At 33.2% G+C, this 14,114-nt stretch overlaps 1 protein-coding gene across 2 annotated transcripts in view; it reads right to left on the reverse strand.

Annotated features, from left to right (window-relative positions):
- Positions 1-12,719, reverse strand: part of BMP5 (bone morphogenetic protein 5) — a 116,632-nt gene extending 103,913 nt beyond the window's left edge. Inside the window, exon 1 of one of the 2 annotated variants that reach the window (XM_008575264.1) lies at positions 11,504-12,000. In XM_008575264.1, the coding sequence (XP_008573486.1) occupies positions 11,504-11,993 (490 nt within the window). In that variant the 5' untranslated portion in view covers positions 11,994-12,000. Of the gene's footprint in view, positions 1-11,503 lie in introns of both variants that reach the window. The other variant, XM_008575263.1, reaches the window with a different exon arrangement.
- Between the last annotated feature and the right edge of the window lie 1,395 nt (positions 12,720-14,114).

Here is a 14,114-nt window from a genome sequence, read left to right on the forward strand (position 1 = left end):
GAAAATGTATCAAAGAGGTCCTTATACCAATACTGGGAATCCTCTTTTATTTCTCAAGTTGTATCTCCATAGACTTTTATTATAACCTGAAACTACATTATGTTCAGTGTATACAGTAACAAAGTAGACACTCAACACAATCTTATTAGCATTAGAATATAGGTGAAAAGCTTTATCAAACACAATCAAAGAAGTGAGGTCAGCTGAGGTCAAGATTTAGATAGATTAAACAACTTAATTTTGAAAAATTCTATGCTCTTTTACCCTTATTTCCTGAGTACAACACAAATAAGTAATAAGTGTTTGAGCTGCACTTATACGCTCGAATACACAATTAACATCTAATAGAAAATGTAATTTTTTTTTTTTTTAGATTTTTTTTAAATCACTGGAGCTTTCATGTTAGTAGGTTCTCCCTATACTACACAAGCGGGTTTCTGACAAAGCCCCTAAAATTAGCTGCAGTTTGGTTCTACCTTTGAACCTGTGTTTTGAACTAAAAGGCTTCCATAGGTTCCATGTACTCATAATTGACTTTTTTTTTTTTTTTTCTTTAAAGGGATTGAAGTTTGAAAAATATTTATGGGCAGTAGATTAATTCAACTCAGTTATCTGAATAACAAAGGGATACATTCTTTCAGGTAATGTTTGTTAGTGTTTTTAATTTTACCTGGTACTAGATTTTTGGTGTGATTTGTTTAAAGTATGTGACATTAAGCAAAAAAATTCTGGTACAAGATTCAAGTATTCTGAGCCTACACCTGGGATCCTTTGCCCTGTGATCTTGGCAGTAAAACAAGCCCAGTCTTTCGCACAATCCCTGACTCAACAGTAGATAATCAGCTTATATTTGTTAAATGACTGAATGAATGACCTTTCACCTCCAGTTTCCATAGATGTATGTCATGGGAACATTTCTACTTCCTTGAGTACTACATACTGCAATAATATAGGTGAAACTACAAATTGCGCATAAAGATAATTTTTCAAAGAATAAATCAGTAGTGTTAGTAGTAGTAGTAGGTTGTATCTTTTTTTTTTTTCAATAGGGAGTTACCAAGCTAAAGAGTAATGACAAAGGACATAAAATTTGCAGACAGAGAGATCATGGTTCCAGTAATGATTTGCCATTTACTATCTAATGATTTTTGTAAGTTATTTACCGTCTGACAACCCTCAATTTTTGCATCAATAAAATGGGAACAGAAAAGTATTTACCTGTAGAATTAAGTTGTAGGTTAGTTGAAATAATGCAAACAAATCACTTAGTCCAGTTTCTAGCACAGGAATTACATTTATCATTATTATTGTTTTAATTACTATGACTACAACTATTTCATAATCTGACAATGTCGTGTACTTTAAATGTGCCATACAAAAAATAATAAATGGCTCACTTAATTCTGACAAAATTCTTTCTCAACATAAACAACTGTAGAATGATAACTGTTCCTGACATGTTAGTGTGGATGAGAAAAATCTTAAATGTTGATTTGAATATATCAATATATGTACTTGGAATCCATATTTTATTTTAAGAATTTTACTCATCACAATTAAAAATATACCAATGTTCATCTTAATCTTCAGCTCTTTCAGCATCTTATCAAATAACAATAAAAGAATAAATAAATCCATATTTTCCTACTCAATACATTGCAAAATATCAAAAATCATTTTGATGGCTTTACAATGTGGATGCTATGAACAGATGTCCATAATTCCTGTGGCTATTGGGATCAAACCCATAAATTCCCATCCTACTTCAAATATTGTAACAGTTACCATATTGTAACAAACCAAGAAAATTAACAAAAAGATCTAGCAACCATCTGAAAAAAAAAAAAAAAAAATCAGCCCAAACAAATAGTCTAGGAAACTCATAACACTTAAGGCTGAATGGTATTAAATAGAAACAGAATTGTAATAATGACACAAATAGTAAAGAGAATAGCTACAAATTAGAAAGCATAATCCAAACATGATATGAGTTATACACTTGATTTGAGTTAATACTAAAAACTCCAGGATTGAACGATTATTTGAACAGAGTAGCTTTCCTACTTAGAGTTCAGGCGTTTATTTGCCTAACTTTTCATCATGAATCAACTTTTTAAAAATTAAAATGCAGAAAACATGTTAACTTATGAAAATAAGCATTAAATATTCTTCAATTTTTTTTCCCTTCTTTCAAAGGATCTGTTAGAGAGTGCCCACATCCTTAAAACGAAATATATTCTAATTACTTTGGCTTGCAATCAGTTTCCCCTCCTCCATAAAAAGCAAGAAAATAGAACAGGTAATATCTGCAACTAAAGTAAAACCATGGAATAGTTCTAGGAATCTCACCAAAGGTAACATGAAAAACACCTTTCAGCAGCTCATCACAGAAAATGTTGCCTTTGGGTACTCAAAGGGGAGCACTACAATCAGTCTCCTGAAGGCTCTGTCATGCAGTGACATTTTCCAGGACACTCTAATGGGGGGACAAAGTCCATAAACAGCCCAACTTGAAGACAGAGTCAATGAAATTCAAGGGTTCATTTTCTTTTGGATAGAGGAAAATTTATGTGTGTAATGTTTCAGAATTTCAGTAGATTATTTATTTGACAAAATCTAGTGGACTGAACGTAGATCTCTTGTAACATTAAAACTCCATATATGCCATCACAGTAGAAGTAGTTGTTGTAGCAGTAGGGATCATTAATTGAGTACTTATCTCATGTAGGCTTAAAGGCCTAAAACCTTACTATCTTAAATCCTAACTACCATTCCATATCATGATCTCCACTTTTCAGATGAGGAAACAATTCAAATGAAGTGAAATGATTTGCTCAAGAATATACAGCTGTTAAATTCAAAGCTGGTATTCCAACCAGTCTGACTCCAAAGCCCATACACCTAAACCCTACTGAGATACTTAAGGGAGACCCAAGTGATCCCTCCTCTGTCAGAACAAAGAATACAGCTACAAAACATTAACCATAAAGCCTTTAATTGACGACCTTCACTTCTTCCCCACTGGATAAGTCTCCCGTGCCTGCATCAAGGTTATTTGCAGAGAAGCCTGCACAATTTCCAAGTTGAACCCTCTGTTCTTCTGCTTTTAATAACTATAGAAGTAAAATTGCCATCCTTAGCAGCTTTGAAGGGGAACATTGACTATACTGGAAAGGAGTGTTCTATTCAATGGTTCTCTGATTAGAGGGCAGAAAGATGGCTCTCGCCTCAAGGCGTAGTGGTTGGTTATTTATGAGAACTAAATAGCTAACATACCTGCTCCTCCACTAAATTTTGCCTTCCTGAGTCACAAGAACTCTGCTAGGGGAGAGTAAAGGTAGTGAAGAAGAAAGGCAATAATCCCAATTTACCTCATCCTAACATTATTTTTGCCTGCAACATTAACTGTGGAATGTGAATGCTACATGTGAGAATATCATATGATTCCAGTCAGAATTCAAAAAGCTTTAACACAGTTATGGGTCATTTTAGGAGGTATGACATAGGATTGAGAATAAATAGGCCTAAAGATTTAAAATATATATTGCTCTTCATATTTGCTCTACATATTGAAATATATTCTAGTACTTTCCATTCTGAATTTTTTGATTGGCAATTTTAGCTGCCTGTTCATATTGGGATCTAAAAGTGCTACCTCTCCCTGTTTGGGATGGTTTTGTTTTTTGTGTTTCTGTTGTTTTTAATTTCAGTTTTCTCTACAACAGTTTTAATATATCAGCTGAAATGACTGACTCGTATATAATGTAAGGATATTTTTCAGCATGCCATGCTAGTTTTTATCCCTTTACTTCTCCACCTCCTGAAGTAATTATCTCTCACATTAAATCATGATTCTCTCTTGAATCTTATAGTAAGTTAACTAAGACAAAGGCCAACATATATATCAATAATTGCACTGAAATTGAGGTGATTCTAGAACTCTTGTTGGCTAAGCACCCAATTATTCATTTATCCATATGTGCCAAATAATTCCAATACGTGCCTCAAGATCCACTCTCCATCTCACTCTGTTCTCTACACCAACAGGCTGACCTCCAGGAGCTGCACCAATGGGCTCCGTGGCCCTCTGGCTTTCAGTAAGGAAATGAGAAACACAGCAGAACAACATGGTCTGGGTATTTATCCCCTGGTCTCCTTCCCTGCTGAGTATCTAGGGGTTGACTGCTCCTCTCTTCCAAAAGCCATACAGTTCCTATCAGGACACCTTCCCCACACAGCTCTCCTCTGGACTTTCTGGTAACTGTTTCTACCCCTGCCCAAGAGTAGTGAAGGTTCCCCCACTGTCCCAGGGTACTGCCTTATCTCTGTTTTGCTGAAAATCTATAACCACAACACCATGACCATTATAACATTAGTTAAACTCTCCTCAGATGACTCAGTTTGTACATACTGTCTCTTTTCTTCTGAGACCCTGATACACCACTGGGGGTAAAAACAGATGAATAGGACACAGTTCCTGCTGTCGCAAAATGTAATCGAACATGTAGAGCTGGTGTCATGGGCATATGACCTGTGCAGTTGCACAAGGCCCTAGGCTCAGCAGAGCTTGGTCTAATACTCTCCTGCCATAATCTTGGAATTTTTAATAATTTTTAGACAGGGGACTTCCATTTTAATTTTGCACCAGACTCCACAGATTATGTAGCTGCTCTTGCAAATATGGTACAGATGTTGGCTATAAATACAACTCTAATAATAATGGACATTTATTGAGTTCATACTATGTTTCAAATACTGTTCTCAAAATTGTATGCATATTAACTCATTTACTTCTCTCAACACCCAGGGAGGAAGGTGCTATTATTATCTGTACTGTTTAGATAAGGAATGAGAAGTACAGAGAATTGAAGTAACTTGCTCAAGGTCACATTGCTAGTAATTATAGAATATGGGATTACAATATAGGCATCTGACTTTCTCTGTGAAGCTCTACTTCTGTGATGGAAGCACAGAAAAGAAAGAAATAAGGTTTAATTTATAATTAAAGATTAAAGTTATGTGAACAGTAATATACTTTCGACTTAAGATTCTAGAAAGGACTGTCTTCTACATAGAGAGGCTAATCAGAGTCACAACAGGGACAGAAAATCTGTGCACAACAAATAATACTGACCTCATATCATGATAGCATAAATATAGCCGAAGGATTTTGTAAATGTCAATAAATCTTTTCTTGATTTTGGCATGTCTTATAGCCCTGAATAAAATTTAAATGAGATTTACATCTGTTAATCAAAACCTTTGTAAACTATTTTCTTTATTCCTAACTCTAGGAAACATGTTCAACAAGAATAAAAGTTGTTACCATTTAAGTCTAGGAAGAAATTTTTAAAATGCACTATCTAAGAGATTCATTTATTTCCAAAATACAGAGTTGTTTCTTGTATTGCAAACACCAATACCCTATTGCTTATAAAAAAAAAAGAAAGAAAGAAAGAAAGACTCTATCATTATGAAAACAAGGTTCTTCATTGTTTTAAAAAATTATAAAATAGCATATACCCTAATTTAATTTCTATATGAAACTACTGAAAATTATACAAGGTTTTGTTTCTAAGTTTTATGTAATATTTATTTAATTCACTGCTTTCCAAGCAGAGGATAATGTGCTCTTTTTAATTATGGAGATTTGTGATTGTTGTATTGTTTTCTTTTCTCCCCAAATCACTAAGGATCTTTTTTACTAATCCACAGATAATTTTTTTTTCTCATATTAAACAATGTACACTTTAACAGATTTTGTTTCTACCTTTCTAGATAATAATTTATTCACAACCCTTTAGACAAGACTCATACAAACCAGGAGTTACTACTTGGTTATTTGTTTCTTTTAAACATCTCTGAAAAAGGCAGGTGAATACTCCCACCATTATTTTTATCTTACTGTCAGACTTTGTGAGCTGAATCTTAAACATCCCAATCTGACATCAAAATCAAAACAGATCCTTTCCCCCCTACTCCCCCCCCAAATAAATGAGCTAGTTGTCAGGGCTGACTGGTGTGTTTTAAAGGATATCTTGGCCACAGGTATTATTTTAAGAGATGAGCAAATGGGGAAACCCCACAGTCCACCCAATAAAATATGAACTTAGGGTGCAAAGAAGCACTCATAAATATTACTTAGAACAAGGGATTCATTGTTTCTCTCCAGCACTTTCAGTGGCTCCTCTGATCTCAGCCCCTCTCTGTGCGTCAGGAAAGACTCTTCCTTTAACCTGTGGTTTTTTAAAGCTGAGCTACTACATTATTTATGACTGTAAATGTGAGTAGCCCATCTGTAGGCTCCTTGTACACACATACTGAGACGCCGTCCTCTTTTCCCACTTGGCTGTTTCAGTGCATAGGGATGAAAGGGTTTTCCCCTGGAGCTGATGTGGTTGGGGATGTTGAATTAGCTGCTGTGTCAGTATGAGGTAGACTGAGGATTTCCCAACACACCCTCCACCTGCACGACTCAAAAACCAGCCTTCAATGACTCATTTCATTTGTTTTCTTTCTTTCAAGTACTTTTTAAAAAATATTTTATTTCTCTGTCTCATCCTCATTGTTCTACGCCTCCATCTCTTTTTCCTTGATATCTTTAGCCTTTCTCACGATCTCTTCCCAACTTACAGAAGGGGAATAATTTCTTCACAGAAATGACATGAGTATTAAGTCAAGATAATACAAGCAAAAGCATTTTATAAACTAAACAGGAGCTGCATGCTTGATTAGTGTTATTTTTGGTCAATGTTGTCTTTTTTTTTTTTTTTTTTTTTTTTTTTTTCTTTTACTTTCCTTTAAATTTCCCCTTCTAAATTTTAATTATTTTATAGAATAGTAAAGGCAATAAACAATTAAATTCAGTCCATGGGATCCTCAGGGAGAGGATGAGGAGGCAAAGAAGAGAATGAAGGAGAAATAAGCACAGAGGATAGCCAGAGCTGGTGCAGTTCCGATGCCCTGGGGAGCTTTTTTCCCAGTGGGCGGAGGCTGCCAATGGTGCCATAACCTTTTCCTTCTCAGCTAGAGAAAAAACAGGAGACTGTACCTAAATTCTCAAGCTGTGACCAATTGATTTTCAACTAATCTAAGCCACTAGCTCTGAAGTAACTAGGACCAAAGGCAGACCCCAGGAAGGGTGGGGGTGGTGAGGCCAAGGGGGCCAAGAGAGCCTAGGGGTAAAGAGACCACAGAACTAAAGAGGAAAGACCAAAAAATGATAGGGGGCAGAGAGGGGGCAAGAAGAGGTGACATTACAGAAATGGAAGAATGAAAGGGAGGGGCTGAAGGTGGTGTTGAGGCTGTCCCAAGTCCTTCCAGCCTACATGTTCATACCATCTTATTTCCAGCTGTTACTTCTTATTAAATTTTTGAAATTGGCTATTTGTGAGTGACCATGAAAATCTGCGAACAGCATTTAATTAAACTGTAATTACAACTATCTCTGGCAGCCATGCCAGTCATCTGACAATCATATAGCTGTAAAGGAGAACAGGAATCTCTTTGGTCACGTTCATGAATACAAAGGGCTGTTGAAGAAAAAAGAGAAAGGTCTCTGCACTCAGCAACTTCTTCCTCTTCAAAAGTTAAAAGTTTTGAACAATAATTGTTGTTTTACCCCCAAATTAGCATTTGTTATTCCAGGCATAATCCATAAAAATGTACTATAATGGTTTTAAATTGTCTTTCTTTCTAACCCATCCCCCCTTTAAAAAAAAATCTTGCATGTGTTTATGGGTGTGTTTATGTTACACAAGTGTTAATAACCCTGTTGGAGAGACTACATAGATAGGCATCTTTAGGTAGATCTGTATATAAATTCCTCTCCACTGGGCACTTGAGTTAGCCAAAAGCAACAATAAATATCAATGATGTCTTTCAAATCTGTCAACTGAGGACATAAGCATTTTTTTCTTCCAGTACCAGGAGAGTTTAATGATTTGGGAAGTAGGGGAAGGAGAGCTTAATTTAAAGTTTTTGAAAGCATTTTTTTCTTTCATATCTAACATACTAAATATGTTGCTATAAAATATGAAAAAATAGCATCACATTTAAATATTTTTTATGCTTGAGAATTAATACATATTCTTGAAATATATCTAAGAAGAGTTTGACTCCAAGCCAGCTCAGTGAGGCAACAACCAATAAATTCAAATATCAACTTTTTCGGAGAAATACAAAGAATAATATAAAAGTAAGTTTTTTGTTTTTACTGATTTTTGTAATTTCCTCTAAAACCTCTACAATGTTATGCCATTTTAGTTACACTATCACTAAATAATCAAATAAAAATTGGTTTCTAACCAAAAGATCTTAGAAATACACTACCTGTTTATCTCTATGTAAACAGGAGATACACTTAAATATAACAAACAAATTATCTTATCATTTCTTTCATTTGCATAGATATTTAGTACGTAAACTAACACTTAACACTTTTGAAAAAGAGATGGTTAAAAAAGTAAAAAATTATCTGAAAAATAGTTTTTGTTGCAAACAAAATAATGTGGTATTGATTAAGCAAAAATTCCACTGATACGCAACAGGTTTAAGAGAAAAACAGTAAATGCAACCTATAAATCCTCAATACTGAGAGACTGACAAAAGTTGGTTTAAGAATAATAAATACACTAGAGTGAACTGTTTCTCTTCACACAATTAATAATTATATTTGTTCTTTCAAAGTGAACAAATCACTAAAATAATTTAAAACTTAAAGTGATTTATTTGGTTTCATATTTAAATGTTTTCATGCTTTGAGGCAATTTGTTTGCCTTTTTTTTCAGTACATTCTAATTTATTTTTTAGTTATGAACACAAAACTCATCTGACCCAAAATTTAAAAAGTAGATATCTTGTTAAATATGATTCTGAGTTTGGATTAAGTTTAATTGTTCCTGATGAGCAAAACTTATGTTGGAAAAATAATGTCTTTCTGAAGGACAAGATAATGGTAGAAAATTCATTATATGACTTGACAACATGCAAGTATTTTTAAAAAGGATGTTACTAGATCCTTTTCATATAATTCATCTTATTAAGGGAAATGTCGACAGATTCTTTTCACATATTCAAATATCCAGGTGACTTCCTCAGTACAAATCCCTTGCCTATTGCTAATTGGACTCATTTGCACTTAGTCCCCAATGTATATATATATATATATATATCTTTTAAGATATTAAAAAAAATAAAATTCTCTTGAGTCTTATAAGAACACGAAATAAGCTGCAAGCAATATTTGTTAATGAATGTTACATTAAAATGCACTGAAATTCTTAGTGCAGTTAATAACAATAATATACTTTTGCCTTGTCTGAGTATGCTTTGACCTATTCTTTTATGGAAGAAATAAAAACATTAAAGTTTTTTACTAAGTGGTGATTGGTTGTGAGGTTTGGATATATTAGAAGGCATGGTCTAAGGATAATAAAACTGTGGTTCAGTTTTCCTCAGAGACTATTTAGAAGAAAGTCACCTAGTAGCAGAATCAGTCTGTCAGTAATTTCATGTGAGACATTTAGTTTGGAATTGTTAAATGAAAAAGAAAAGATATGGTTTGTTATTGAGGATAAATCACTACTCAGCAGGTCAAGCATGATAAGTAAATAAATAAAGGTTTTCTAAAGCTTATATCCAATATTGTGTCTCTAGAGTGAAAGAATAATTGTATTTTTTGGTATAGGTAATAAACTAATAAACTGCTGTGTTGTTATAATCCAAACAATGTAATAGAAATTTCATTGACTTAAAAATACAAGTATGCCTTAATGATAAAAAAATTTCTAGAAATCACTGCACAAAGCTGTTTATTACTGTTTTTTACTTTCTTATTCTATGAATAAGAAAGATTTATAAAAAGTAATGGCACACAAATTCAAAGATCATTCTTTTCTAAAAAATTAAATACACCTCTCGTGAGTGATCAAAATATTTAATTATACTAACACATATTATTAGGATAAATTCATGATTGAGCTATTGTTTTTTAAAGCATATAACATAATACTTTCTTCTCTGTCAGACTTTGGATGACCCAACTGATTTTTTCAGTGATTTATTTTATAAATATGTAAATTAAGCGGGGTTGGAATTTTTCTATTAAAATATTGAAACTAATTTAAATTCTTGAATAATACTTTAGAAACGCTACAAAGTAAAATGTACCATGAGCCATATTTGCATGTCCTACAGTAGGAAAAAGCAATCAAACTAATTTGGAATTAAGCTATATTTTTAATGGCTTAAAGGTTCCAAATGAAAACTGTTAATTATATGTAGAAGAAAAGGCCTCCAGAACACCTGATTAATGCAACAAATGATTTCTTACTACAACTTAATAATGAGAGCTTTGTCTCTAGTAACGTAAAACATATGATTTATTAAGCACCTTATCCTTCATGCGAGGATTGCTGAGAGCAAATGAACAGAGCATATTAAGCAACATATATTATAAAAGCATCCATGTGTTATTAAGATTTGTTGCTATCTGAATTTTCAAAAAATATTTCCTTTGAGATATTATATGAGGAAGTTTTTAGTTAGGTGTATAATAAAACATGTCAGTTTTAAGTCAAAGCAGATTGTATGTTTTAAAATTTTAAAAGTTCTCACATTATAAGGTTCTTAATTCTTTCCAATCAGTTGTTTATTGGTAAATTTTTAGTCTTCAAAAATAAAATACATTCTATGTTATTTTCCTTAAAAATAATTGAAAATCGCTCAATAATAATGCTGCTATTTACAGAAACTTTCTATTAAATATTCTACCTCAAGTAAAAGGAAAACTTTGTATAGATAAAGACCATCATAGCATGGTTTCTATTTCTCTTGTCTGTGAAAAAAATCAAGTAGATAAGACATATTTTAATCATTACAGTTAAGAAATGTGAGGTTGAAACTTTTTTTTTTTAATATTTTTCATAGAACTTCAGAATTCTTTTCTGGTTTCTTTGATAAGTAATCTCTCATAGTATTATTTGATCTTAGTTAATTTCATATCAATATTTTTACCATAGTTGATTCCTCTAGAAGAAAGTTTTTAAGTAGCATATGAATATATACTTATATGTTCTTTAAATTACTAACAAAAAAAATGAATGTCACTTTTATTTTCCCATCTGTAAGTTCTTGTTTCTTTTTTTTTCTTTTTTGCCCATAGCAAAACTATGCTCACAAATTTCCCTTTTTTCAGAATACTGCCTTTTTATTTATATATTTAAGCGAGGTTGAGATTTTAACAAGATCTAAAAGGACACAAATCCACCCAAACTATAAGTGTTTAATTTTAGCTTTTCATATTAAATATACATACATAGGACTTTGTTGCCTAAGGCAAAATCTTACATTGCATCAATGAAAGAAAGGAAACAGAAGCTAGAGAGGAGAGTTATAGAAAATGACTTTATATAAACATGACCACCTACCAAGCAGCTACTTTACCATTAGGAAAACTTCCACTTTGCAATAGCATAGATTAACAAATAAATGAACAACATACCTAAGTTGACAAAGCTCATGACCATGTCAGCATCATTCAGAAAGTTGGTATCATGTAGGCTGGCTAGAGGAGGACTCTGGGTGGTCAGAGGATTCGTTCGAGATAACTGTATACGACGAGGATACCCATTGGGAGAGGCTGGGTATCCTTTTCTTGCCCCTCTTGTCTCTCCTGCCAGAGATGCCCTCACTGAGTATTCTGACTCTTCGGGATTTTCTTCATTGGCCATGGCATTGTATAGGTCCAGCATAAAAAGAGGCGCAGAAGACGCTTGCTTTCCAGGTGAAAATGGTCTGGGTCTGTGAGGCAAACCCAAGATAGAGAGAATTTCCCTCTGTATTTCCCGTCTTTCATGATTCCGTAGTCTTCTATAAATAAAACTGGAGTGAACATGATTATCTCCCAAACCTCCTTTTGCATAACCCACTAGAACCCAGCAGCTCCAGAGGAAACCCACAATACCCCTAAGTAAAAATACAGTCAGATGCATTTTTCTCCAAAAGAAAAAGTTGATATTTTTAGTTCTTCTTGTCCTCTTAAAAAAAAAAAAAAATCTAAGTTCCTAGGAGGTACACTTTCCCAGTAGCTGAAAAAACAAATTTACCTATTCTTCATGACAGTGACATTTCTGAACACAACATCCTCACTGATTTTCCTGTCCTATTTTTAATATTTTGGAATGTGTCAAGAGTAGTTATTTCTAAGAAAGCTGAAACTCAAATTTCAAATTATCCACAATTGTTGAGTTTTTGCTGCACTGATGTAGCAGAAGACGGCTAATATCATTTGATCAGATGACCTATGCATTCCTATATGAATTTATGATAATCAGGCCTTTGGTATCTGAATTAACGAAAGTTGATCTTCTGATAAACCGTAGTTCCCAAAGTTATCTTCACATGCTCTTGAGTTCTTCTCAACCCTTGAGCTCTTTCCAAGACAAATCCTGATTTCTGAATCACAGATCTATGCTGATCTGCACCTTGGTGTTGTAATATATATTTGTCCGGCAGCTTGGTGATAACTTTAACATCTTTTGTGTCGTCTTAGTGTAAAATAAGACTCAAGGTTGTACTATTCAAGTAAATGTGTTTCCCTGAATTTACTTGAAATCCTTCCTGTAAGTCCATTCAATCCCTTTCTCCTTCTTACTGTTAATTCCACCTCCAGCAGGCACAAATATACCAGCCCTCTTCAAGAGAGATCTAAAGAGTAATGTAAGCACAACCCTGCTGGGAAAGAAGAGGCTTCTCATTGTAATTTGAAACTGGTAAAGCAAAAAGAACTTAACCCTTTTGCTACCAGAAAAGCCTCCATTTTCACAATTTTATAACCACATATTTGACAGAACAGTGATGCATGGGGCTTACAAGTTCTAGGGGGAATAAAAGCCAGTTTTCAAGTAGCAGGCTGAAAATTTTGCCACCCATTTTATATAGTATTCTCTTTGATCTTTTTTTTTTTAATGGCACACATTTAATACACATCTATATTAAGTCTCAGGTTGTGACTAAATTAACATGATATGTCTCAGTTCTATATCTGAGATTATTTCTAATTATGTTATTAAAGTTTACTTCTTAAAAATTAAAAGAATGGATTGTAAATTGAGGTTACTTGTTATTTCTTAATGACAGCCAGAACTTTTAAAAATAAAATACAATAGAAATTAATTACTAGTAAATATATTCTAGCTCCCAGAGTAGTAGTTATGATAATTCAATAACAGTGATTAGATAAGCCAGCTTTAAGTATCCTTAAATATCAAAATTTTAAACAGAAAAGTGTATTCATATTTCTCTTATTAAATCAGCACGTGGAAATACAAACATCCTGAGATGTAATATCATGATTCTTAACTTTTAAGTTGTTTCAATTTAAATGTAGACAGACAAACAAATTAGATATTTCTCATAAATTATATTCAGTTCTTTGACTTGCTTTAACCCATGCAAATAAACACAAGTCAAATATTCTTCATGACTGCATACAGTTTGAAATTTGAGTTTTTAAAATTTGATGGGTAAAATGGGGAAAGTGCACACCTTTCTAAAATACCATACTTAATCCAAGGAAATGAGCAAAGTACGTGTTTATCCTTAATGTTTAATGCCTTTAAAATTTGGAAGTCTACAATGTTTTTGTGCAGCTATAATTTTCCTTACAAGCTCTCACTTAACCTTAGGTCTCACAGTACTTTCATTGTCTGGGGTAGTATTCTGATACCAATGTAAATTTATCGAGCAAATTCTAGAACTGTTATGAAATTTTAATGTTTTTCCTTTGCACTACCTAGAGGCGCCTAGTTTCTTGTTTAATTTCCTTTTAAATATTTCCTCTGAGTGTATAAAGCAAAGCCATATTTCTCACAAGTCTTCAGTTTATTGGTGAACACAAGATACTGAAAGGACTTGCAGAATCTTATTGTATGCATCATTTTTCTTATACAAACTCACTGCACTTAAACTTGATAATGCTGTTTAATATCTGCCTTTCTGAAAACTCTTCATTAATAGCCATGTGGAATACCACAATAGCAGACCCAAATGCTCAGTTACATGGAACACCTTTGTAAAATAAATATCACAAAGAACAGCAGTAGTGAAGGTTG

The sequence above is a fragment of the Galeopterus variegatus genome, unplaced genomic scaffold, assembly GCF_000696425.1.
Source record: "Galeopterus variegatus unplaced genomic scaffold, G_variegatus-3.0.2 Scaffold1164, whole genome shotgun sequence".
In the NCBI taxonomy this organism is placed as follows: Eukaryota; Metazoa; Chordata; class Mammalia; order Dermoptera; family Cynocephalidae; genus Galeopterus; species Galeopterus variegatus.